This window comes from Convolutriloba macropyga, unplaced genomic scaffold (assembly GCF_964194025.1).
Source record: "Convolutriloba macropyga unplaced genomic scaffold, txConMacr16.3 SCAFFOLD_1352, whole genome shotgun sequence".
NCBI classification, from domain to species: domain Eukaryota; kingdom Metazoa; phylum Xenacoelomorpha; order Acoela; family Convolutidae; genus Convolutriloba; species Convolutriloba macropyga.
In genome coordinates, this window is record NW_027453433.1 from 10,621 (window position 1) to 22,128 (window position 11,508).

At 35.2% G+C, this 11,508-nt stretch overlaps 1 protein-coding gene across 1 annotated transcript; it reads left to right on the top strand.

Annotated features, from left to right (window-relative positions):
• Nucleotides 1-1,859: 1,859 nt before the first annotated feature.
• On the top strand, nt 1,860-8,417 carry LOC142358285 (uncharacterized). Its single transcript, XM_075409715.1, has 3 exons — nt 1,860-2,148; nt 4,242-4,353; nt 8,147-8,417. Exons 1-3 carry the CDS (start codon nt 1,860-1,862, stop codon nt 8,415-8,417), a joined length of 672 nt encoding a protein of 223 aa, XP_075265830.1.
• Nucleotides 8,418-11,508: the final 3,091 nt, after the last annotated feature.

Genomic DNA, 11,508 nt, shown 5'->3' on the forward strand with positions numbered 1-11,508 from the left:
CAGTTTTTTCCAATAGTGTGTGCCATTATTATCCATGCTGAAGTTTTTCCTTTTGGTGACCCCAACGTGTAATACCCGATTTGCTTAAAGTATTATCTATCAGTTTAAATTATATATATGACAGTTTAACAATTTTCTACAAAAACTAGACTGAAAATGATTTTCCATTCAGACTGCACTGACACTGGGATACTTCATACTATTTTTAGTACAAAACCATCAGCTCAACGGAAGAAATGAACAAAACTATTGTATTTGAATGCTTAAAAAACGCAAAACTGCGAAGCTTTTTTGGTTTTCTAAGGATTTCCCAACAGAACTGCAAACTAAAAACCAATCTTAAATTAAGGGGAAAATTTGTTGAATTTCCAAAGCAAGTTTACGCATCCTGTAAAGGTAATTAAACCTGAATCCTTGAATCGCAATTCTGTGAACGCATAAACGTCCGGACTCAAGCAGCTGAAATAGTCTGGATTTTAAAGCACGAAAATATGATAAATTCTCGGAAATATGTTTAACGAACTAGACTCTGACAAACATATAAAATTATAACCTTGAGTGCATAAAAGTCTGCGTGATACATGAAAGAAATCATGAAAACATGATTCTGGTGAACTCACGTAGGTATAAACGTGAACTCATAAAACACACTGGAAATCAAATTTTCCCGTCTGGGACTGCCTGGAGATAATATTTTTTAAATCTCGAAAGGTTTGGACATACTTGCTATTGTCTGGAACCTCAACAGGGCTACCCTAGAGATAGCAGATTTCAACGTCTTATGGGATTTCTTTTTGGAAAACTTTTTTTTTTCGAATTTAGTAATACTAAAATGAAAAATAAAGAGTTCATTATCAAGAAAACGAGATCAAGTTACCGTCTCAACTATTTAGCCAAAATTTCGGCTGATGCTGAGAATTATCTTAATTACCTTCTGCAACTCAATTTTGTTTTGCGGAGAAAATAATGGGTGCGTTTGGCAAGGGTTTTAAACATCTTGCCAGATTTTTAATACTATCGGTACCAGGGTAACCAATAGCATGTCCACAGAGACAATCAACTTTGATTGATTTTCAGTCCGATCAAGTCAATTACAGGGCTGCTTACAGAACAGGGCTGCTTTGGGGTCTCTGCCGAGAGAAATCCGATGTCCTGAGAAACCTTGTTCAGAGAATTTTCAAGTCTTGGTTCACTTACTCTGTACTTCAGTACTTTAATTTTAACACTTTATTGTAGAAATAAAGTACCAATGGCATCAATTAAGAATGTGAATGCTATTGTAACTAAATTCCTGGCTTTTGGTAAGGTATGGTCACCCTTTCAAGGCCTTACAGCCCTAATAACTACAAATTCAGTACTCACAATTGGAAAAAATATTTAGTGCTAAAATGCTCAGTTTTGACTTTTTTCAACGAGAAATTATGATAAATCAGTAATGTTTAAGAGGATAGGCCAATTCTATGAGTTGGCAGAGAAACTTCGGACTGAAATTTTTCTGCCCAGAGAGGTCCCAATCTTGCAAATCAACTCCAAGTGTCACGGCAGAAATTTTTTTCGACAAAAAATTTGCTAACCAGTGCAAAAATAGCTGAAGAGTTGAGCTTTTCAAAAAACACCCTATCTTCATGATATCACGCTTAGCTCTGCGCAGAGAAACCGAAGACTTGGGTTCAGCTCTGTCCAGAAAACCCCAGGTCTTGGGTTCCTCTGGAGATTCTCTGAATCAAAACCCGGACAGGCACTAGGGATTCTGTACGGCAAATTCTAGGATTTCAGTGGCACAAGTCAATATTATATACATTGCTGTTAGAGTGTTTTGATGTCTCATAGTTTTTACAGACTTAAACCAATGGTCAGAAATGTTGGCCGAAAACAGCAAAGCTGAACAAGAGCAACCGGTTGAGAGAGATGATAATGATGAGGAGGATTACTATTATGAGAGTGAAGATTATGACGAAGATTACGACGAGGGCGAAGATGAAGATGAAGATTATGACGAATCTGATGATTATGATTATAGTGAAAACGAGGATGATTACGACTATCTAAGTAATGATACTTACGACTATGACTACGATTATGATGAAGATGAACCTGGAGATGACACAGAGACGGGGAACAGTGGAGACCCAGAAAAAAGTACTAAAGGTAAAGAAGTATAGAAACACGTAAAAATGACTTCATAGAAACGTTTTAAAGTGTACAGTTTGTAATGGGAAAAGATGCCGGGGTCGAGATCTCCATCATTAACAAATGGCGATGAAAATGGAAAAGATGGAATAAAACCCTTTTCCCCCACCACTGAATCCCCAATTTGTAAGGGTGGAAATAGTGTAACAACGGCGAAAAATTTGTCACCAAGAGATGAAGAATATTTCATCGGAAAACCAACAGTGAAAATCTAGCAGTTAGTAGAGGAAGCAAAATATTATAGTAATAAAGGGAAATTTTTACATTTTTAAAGTTCTTTTTCAACTCCCGTTAAATGGTTTTCTCCATTCTATCATTTTACCCGCATTAAAAATTTATCGAAGTAACGGCGAGAAAAAAAATTTTTGCTCTACCTTTTCCAATATCTTCCCTAAATTTTTTTTTCGCGTAAGAAAACTCCATATCTTTCTCAACTTTCTTTAATCAACACCTGTTGCGATAATAGCAGTTAAATAAACTGCCAGTGTAATAAATTTTAATGCCGATCGACACTGGAAAAAAACTTCTTCAGCATTAGACTACGACTTTATCACACTATTTTATCGCAACTGTTACTAAGTAAACGTTGGCGATATTAGAGGTGTGATAAACTTGTAGTCTAACGATGGAAACAGTTTGATAAACTTGTAGTTCTTAAAAAAACTATCAAGAGTACAATCAAGCTTTTGGTTATTGGTTAATTATATGAACAGTACAGTTTTTGAAGACATTAATTTGTTTCGAAGCTTTTGACGGAAAAATTGCGCAAATACCGCGGATCTGGGTAATTTCATACTCCAAAGTGGAGTCCAAATCAAAGTAGTCAATTGGTAGTTGGGACGTTTGAAGCTCCATGGAACCATCGCTTTGGAAACCATTAAAATTAGAAGCGCTCAGTCCCGCTAATGTAGCACCTATACGTTTCTTTGCCCTGTAAAACCCTCAGGCAAATTCTTGTTAAAGGTCAACAGTTGTTTGTGTTTAATTTGTTCAATTCATATCAGCTTCTGAAAAAGCACTTTCTTACCGAGCTCAATTACAGATAAAAAACTAGTTTATTGTATTATATTGCCAGAAAAACAATATCGCAATAGCAGTTTGTCGCGGGGGCTCATGAAAACCCCTAGCTGATAAATTTTTCATCCGCTGGACAGGTGCGATTTGAATATCGCTGTAATTTGCGTCATGAAGAATATCAACTTTTAGAAAAAATTCCAAATTATTCAATGTTTTTCAGAGCAAGAATTACAGCCCCTGAAGTTCATTGTGTGTGCATCAGTCATAAATTGAGATTTCACAAACTTTTTCTCCCCCTTTACTCCACTCTCATTCTTCCTCACCCACTTATCCCCCCTTAAAAACAACCATGAGTTTATCAAAAATTTAACACAAATTAGAAAGCAATCGGAACTTTGTCCTTTTGATTAGTCCATCAAATACATTTCAATTGTTGCTGCAATGTGGTATAAATTTCGTGGTGAAAACTCTTCACCATTGTTGGTTTTGACTTCACTAATGAGTATTTTCAAATAGTTAGTTGTGGCTCCTGGCAGGATATCAAAAATGCTATCCAAAGATATTTTCAAAAGTGTTTCATCAGTTGCAGTTTCGAGCCATTTATTGCAGAAATTACATACCCATCAAAAATTACGCAGGGGATTTTCACTCAAAAAAAGTCACTCTTTTTCACTGTTTTCAATTGTGAAATGATCACAACAGGGCTCGATAAAAAAAATACCACACGGTTGTTATCGCCCTGGAAGTTATCATAACACCTCGGCTTCACCTCGGAGCTTGATAACCTCTCGGTGGCGATAACCACCGTGGGGTAATATATTCATTATAAACCATTCTGAGATTTGCGCTCGAAAACGTCCTAATCTATTTCGAGCGCACGCATGAGCAATTTGCGCTGGAATAGAATTACAGGGCAATTTCGAGGGATATTTGAGTCTGATCATATGCGGACTCGAGAACACTCGAGTGCATAATCAATTTCGAGCGCACCTGGGTCAGATGATAAGCGGAATTTATAAATTGTGAAATTTCAGGTTGTGAGGGTGATTTTAAAGCCATTGGAAGCATCAGCCCAAAGAAGTGTTTCTGGATGACGGGAGAAAAGAAGGAGCATTTTTTTGAAGCAAAGCAGCTGTGCTACGATAAGTAAGTTTTATCATAAGTTCGTTTGGTTTTACATGAACCCGTTCGTGTTTTTCTGAAACCATTTTTTGTTATCTACACATCAAGCCTTATGTTCGTTATTTTTTTTTGATAAATTTGGAATTCCGTTAAAAAGATATTGGAAAATATCAAACAGATAAAAGCGAGCTAAGAGAAAAACGGAAACATGAAATAACTATTCAAAACAGGAAAAAACAATTATAAAAAAACAAAACAAATATTTGAATTTTGTTGTTTAAAAATTGAGAAGCAAAAATCAGATATGAGAAGTATAAGTAAATTTTGTTTTCGCTCAATCTACGCGTACTTTATTTTGTGTTTAGCAACAGTCCTAAGAAGTAGAACTAAGAAGTACAACTATTTTTTGAAGCTTATTTAGCGTTGTTCCACCATAAATAAGAAGCCCATACTCAAAAATTGGTACCACGGTATCTTTATAGAACATCAAAAAGTTTTCATTAGCCTTGCAATTATTCGGATCCACTTCTTTAATTTTAAACATATGGATTCCATATGCGTTTCGAAGGTTAAATTCGCGTTTAGAATTATTCCTAGATATTTGTAGGTATTGCACTTCTGAACCGCGCAATTTTGAATGTTTGTGTTTGCCTTAGTTTCAAAAAAAATCATTACAAAAGACTCGTTTCATTACTCGTTTCAATCCATTTTTTTATGAAGCCAATGTGAAACTGAATGAATTCCCGTTTATAACTTTTCAGAAGTTAGTTTTATTTTGAAGAGGAGACTGGTGTCATTGGCAACAAAATACGGAGTGGATAAATTACAAGCGAACACAAAGTCATTAAAGTACAGTATAAACAAAACAGGACCCAGAACAGCACCTTGAGGAACTCCATTGTTACTATCATTTCTTTCGATATTCTGTTTTTCCATATAAAACACTGTGTTCTTGATTTGAGATATGAAGAAAACCAGCTGAATACCTGACCCCTAAACCCAAAGTTTTCTTTTTTTTTTGTTGATCTCCGATTGCGGAAACCAAACTGATTTCACATTTTGGAGATTTGAATTTTTCTATGTAGTCAAGAATTTTGTTTTTCATAATTTCTTTCAATTATTTTTCCAAAAGACGGCAAAATCGAAATTGGTCGATAGTTATTGACATCAGTTTTTGATCCAGTTTTGAAATGCGGTTGGATGGTTGCTCGTTTTAGACTATTTGGGAAAACTCCGCTCAAAATAGATTCGTTGATATAATTATGTAAAAATGGGGCTAAAGTTCTATCAAGTATCTTAATAAAGGTGTTAGTGGTCAGATCCACACCATGCACAAAAGAATTTTAAAGCTTTCTATTTGTGAAAGCACTTCTACCACATTTGTTTCATGTAGCATAGTAGATTGTTCTTCAGGATAATTAGATGATGGAATGCTTTTTTGTGGTAGTTTGTTAACTTTTTCATCTGCAACAGTTACAAAATGTTCATTGAAATAGTCAGCTATGGTACTTGGTTCATCAGTTCCAATATTATCGAAAACAAGGTTAAAACTCACATCACTTCTGCTGTTCCTGCCTATCAATTTGTTTATGATTTTGTACATTTTCCTTGAGTACCTACCACAATTGTGAGTTTTGTTTTGTATGAAATTTCTTTCTGGGTCGTTCATGATTTGAATGCTCTTGCTTTTGAGTTGAAGATATCTTTGTGATTTCAACCAAAGATTAGTATTTGTCGACTACAAAATGTAAACAATTACAAAATGCGTTGATAGTTCATGCGTATTGTTGTTCTGAAATATGTTTAGGTTATTTTCCAGTTCTCTTTTGTATTTTTCAAACAGTATTTTGTTGTTGAAAACAGACATACTACGACGTTTAAATGCTTTTATCTTGGTTTTTATCATATTTTCTCAGACAAAAAAATTCGGGATAATGATCGGTAATGTCGTAACTGATAGAAATTACTATGCATTGATTTTTGTTGATTTTTGTCAAAAACAAATCGAGGGATGATTTTGTTGTTGACGTTTCTATAGTTATACCCGAATCCATTAGGTTTATAGTAGAGATAAAATCTTCAAATCGTTTTTTCATAGGAGTCAGAGATAGTTGATCTATATTGAAGTCTCCACATTTGATAAGATTTTGGTTCGCACCCACCATAGTCTCAAGATATGTGTCAAATTCAGTCAAGAACTGACTTTTATTGAACCCTGAGGAACATAGCATGTAATCAAAGCATTGTTTTCCATATTTTTCTTAATTTTTATACCTAGGCTCTCATCATAGTTCGTTGCAAAGCTTTCTAAGAGAAGAATATCCTGCCTGCAAAACATGGCTACTCCACCACCAATTCCCACCCTGTTTTTAGCAATCATTTTCTGATAACCTGATATATTGAAGTATTCTTCATGAGAACCCTCCTGTATCCAAGTTTCAACCAGACAAATCACAGTTGGTAGGGAACAGTTGCAAAAAAACTTGAAGTTCCTCAAGGTGTTAGTTTAGAGACCGGAAATTAACAAGCAAGATTGTGAATGTTAGTTTTTTGATGCCTACGTTTTATTTTGCTGAAATGAAACACCTTACATTTTTTCGTTTTTTGATTCATAGGTATATCATTTCCATTGCTTGTTGCCTCCATATCAGGCGAAAAAGCATAGGTTCTTTTGTTGTTCAAGAATGGAGTACCACTATTTTGTATAGTTTGCAAACTCTTTTGTTGTCTCCTTTGATAATCCGAGAGCTCGCTGATGTCATCAACTTGTTGATATCTTTCACCATCAAAAGCTCATAGGTGTGGTTTCTTACTTTTATAGTGAATGTCCAGTTCTCGAGCTTTTTTTCAATGATAACATCCTTTTTTGCCATGTTTTGCAATGTTTCCATTTTTTAGTGGGTGGGCAATCGAGATTTCGTCGGATTTCAAACTAACCTGTAAGTTGTTGTGTACTCTCTGTATAATTGGTGCAAGTACATTACCATCAGTTGGGATGTCGATGTCAGTAAAAAAAGAAATTGGTCTGTTTTGATACCTTTCTACTGCTGTTAATCCTTTTTCTAACTGATAGATGTTATTTTCTGTAATAATATGGTTGTTCCTAAGTTTTCGAGACGTTCTGTAAGATTTTGTATGACTTGGTTTTGCTTTGTTACAGTATTGGTAAGTTTTTCAATAATTTGTTTCTATTCGGAAATGTTTCCTGTAGTAAGGTTCTCTTGGTTGGCCATTTTGACAATAAAGCAACGTGAATTTCAAAGCTTTTGAATGGCCTAAAAAGAGCAAGAAAAAAAGGAGCAAGAAATGGTCTTCTTTGGAAATGGTCATTACTTTAAGTGTGTTTCAACAATAAATTTTTAAAATATCTCTTAAATTTTATAATTAATGCTGGAACCCTAAATAAAATCAGAAACTTTATTGTAGTTTAAAAAATCTTATAAGATAACGTACGTTGTCTTGTAAAACCAGTTACACTGGAGTGATCCTCATAATATCTAATGACCGAATAAATCTTATGTTTGATAAAAATCTTATCAGAGAAAACAGATTTTTTCGGCGTTGCAGATCTCATAAGCACCCTTGCAAATATCACAAAAGAGTACGGTTGGAGGCGCCCTCAAAAAGCAGTCTCTACTCAAAGGTAACAAAATAGTTTACAGAAAATTCTGTGTCGCAATACAGATATTGTGAACATGGCCTTCTTAAAAATTTTGTCTTTTTGGGGATGCCAGTATGGAACTATTTTTTTTTCGAAAAATCAAAAAAACAAACAAATAGAGCAGTCAATGTGTTATCTCTTAGTTGCTTGTTACAGAAATGAAAACTCTTTTCCAATTCAACCGAAAACGTACAAGGAATTGGTCAAGATAAAGAAAGAGTTTAAATCAGCCGAAGATAAAATCCACTTCGATTTTGTGTGGACGAATTTCGAAAGGACAAACAAGACACAAACTGTGTGGAAAAACATTGAAAAAACAATCGTACAGGGCGTTGAAAAGCTTGAAGAAGTGGTCGATGGTTCTGTACGTCGCCGAAATGAGAAAGAATCAGGCAAAGAGAAAAATTTGAAGAAGATGTTTAGGTGAGTAGGATCAAATTCCAGGTTTAGAACTCGACTTACGAAAAATAATAAAGATTAACTTATTTGAGGGCAGCTTTGAAGTACATAAGTCCAAATCAATAGAGCTCCTAGAACATCACAAAAACCTGCCGCGAAGACCGGATTTTTATCTAACTTAATAAGTTTTCATTTTTTGCTCTCATGTTTTGACCCTTTATTATAATGAGATAATAGTTTCCAGAAAAGGCAGGTGTCACAAGAAAGATGGATTCCAAATGTCTTCGACTGAATTTTGCTAGCTATTACAACTCTAACCAACGCAATCTTACCAGCAATTAATTAAGTTTGATTTTGTATGACTTGGTTTTGCTTTGTTACAGTATTGGTAAGTTTTTCAATAATTTGTTTCTATTCGGAAATGTTTCCTGTAGTAAGGTTCTCTTGGTTGGCCATTTTGACAATAAAACAACGTGAATTTCAAAGCTTTTGAATGGCCTAAAAAGAGCAAGAAAAAAAGGAGCAAGAAATGGTCTTCTTTGGAAATGGTCATTACTTTAAGTGTGTTTCAACAATAAATTTTTAAAATATCTCTTAAATTTTATAATTAATGCTGGAACCCTAAATAAAATCAGAAACTTTATTGTAGTTTAAAAAATCTTATAAGATAACGTACGTTGTCTTGTAAAACCAGTTACACTGGAGTGATCCTCATAATATCTAATGACCGAATAAATCTTATGTTTGATAAAAATCTTATCAGAGAAAACAGATTTTTTCGGCGTTGCAGATCTCATAAGCACCCTTGCAAATATCACAAAAGAGTACGGTTGGAGGCGCCCTCAAAAAGCAGTCTCTACTCAAAGGTAACAAAATAGTTTACAGAAAATTCTGTGTCGCAATACAGATATTGTGAACATGGCCTTCTTAAAAATTTTGTCTTTTTGGGGATGCCAGTATGGAACTATTTTTTTTTCGAAAAATCAAAAAAACAAACAAATAGAGCAGTCAATGTGTTATCTCTTAGTTGCTTGTTACAGAAATGAAAACTCTTTTCCAATTCAACCGAAAACGTACAAGGAATTGGTCAAGATAAAGAAAGAGTTTAAATCAGCCGAAGATAAAATCCACTTCGATTTTGTGTGGACGAATTTCGAAAGGACAAACAAGACACGAACTGTGTGGAAAAACATTGAAAAAACAATCGTACAGGGCGTTGAAAAGCTTGAAGAAGTGGTCGATGGTTCTGTACGTCGCCGAAATGAGAAAGAATCAGGCAAAGAGAAAAATTTGAAGAAGATGTTTAGGTGAGTAGGATCAAATTCCAGGTTTAGAACTCGACTTACGAAAAAGAATAAAGATTAACTTATTTGAGGGCAGCTTTGAAGTACATAAGTCCAAATCAATAGAGCTCCTAGAACATCACAAAAACCTGCCGCGAAGACCGGATTTTTATCTAACTTAATAAGTTTTCATTTTTTGCTCTCATGTTTTGACCCTTTATTATAATGAGATAATAGTTTCCAGAAAAGGCAGGTGTCACAAGAAAGATGGATTCCAAATGTCTTCGACTGAATTTTGCTAGCTATTACAACTCTAACCAACGCAATCTTACCATCAATTAATTAAGTGTTTTTTAATTCTTTTTTGTTGACTATCCACAAATTCCTAAATCTTGATAGTTGAGATAACACAAACTAATTTTTATTTATTACACCTCATTCAAATTTAAAAATTGGAACAGTTATACACCTTGAAAATATTAGTGGCATTTGCCTGTTTTCAAAAAGCACGTAGTTTTTTAGGCGCAGCTCGAAAATTGTGAGTCGGGCTAAAGTGCAGCATCAGTTTTGAATCGAGCTACAAACCAGCAACAAAAAGCTGTGTCCAGCTAAATTAAAGAAGGAGACTCAAGTAAAGCGTGTGTGTTCGTTTGGTTGTTTGTATTTTTTGTTCGCGTATGCGTGTTTTGTGTGTACTCTCAATCTAGTGCATGTTCTCAGGCGTGTTTTTGTGCATGTGCCTGTGTGTGTATGTATGTATGTGTGTGTGTGTGTGTGTGTGTGTGCGTGTGCGTGTGTGTGTGAGAGAGAGAGAGAGTGTGTGTGTTTGTGTTTGTAACTTTGTATGTATAGGCCTGCTGTACACTTATATACGTGTGTTTGCGTCTGTCTCTGTGTGTGTGTGTGTGTTTGTTTGTGTTGTTGTGCGTTTAAGTGTTTCGTATGAGTTTCTACTGAAGTATTATTTGTTTGTGTGTATGAGTGAGTTTGTGTGCTTATGGGTGTGTATGTGTGTGTGTTTTTGTGTCTCTTTATCCGTGTTTATCTTTTTGTGTATATTTACTAACATCTTAACGAGATTCACCACGAAAAGACAGTGTTTCGAGTTCTTGCAAAACTGGTCCCAGGCTGAGTTCCCAGACCACCCTCCGTTCAATATTTTCTGTCTCCAGACATTTGTGCGTTCGAAGTTGCATATAACCAGACGCTGAATGTTGAAAGTAACCTGTGTCCAATTTTTCGTGCGTTCATTCAAGTTTCCAGGCCGTGTAATGCTGAATTTACAACGCCCGTGGCGCTTGCATTTCAGTGTGTATACCCGGGTCGAGGTTTTTGGGTGAATTTTTGTAAGAATTGTGGTTAATTCGGTGGACTTTTGTAAGAAATGCTGTGATTGCGGTGAGTGCTGTGAAAAAATACATTTCACTGCAATTCACAGCATTTGCATCCAACGTTTAATAAATCTGATTTAAATCCACAAGAAATAGCATTGACCTCAGTGACAGTTGGCGCAGTGGAGTAAGCAGTTCAAAGTATGCAGGAAGGTAAGAGGTACGATCCAGTGTAAGGAAGATTCTTTTTTTGTAAGAATACTGTGAACGCGGTGAAAATGAATAATCAAAATTCTTTACCGCATTTAACCGCATTCCTTACGAAAATTCACCACCAAACCTCGACCCGGTTATTTCGACTTCCGGTCTGGGACCTAAGCCTGGGCTTCAAGAGAGCAAGATAATGGATTTCTTACAATTTTTTAAAACTTTTCGATTCACTGGACCGGTACACAATGTTAGATAATTTTAGCCCAGAATTGCTAAACATCTTCATTATTCAGGA

Coding starts and splice junctions, on each gene's coding strand:
- LOC142358285 (XM_075409715.1), top strand. CDS start 1,860: ATGTTGGCCGAAAACAGCAAAGCTGAACAAGAGCAACCGGTTGAGAGA. Junction 2,149..4,241: donor CCCAGAAAAAAGTACTAAAG/GTAAAGAAGTAT, acceptor GTGAAATTTCAG/GTTGTGAGGGTGATTTTAAA. Junction 4,354..8,146: donor AAGCAGCTGTGCTACGATAA/GTAAGTTTTATC, acceptor TGCTTGTTACAG/AAATGAAAACTCTTTTCCAA.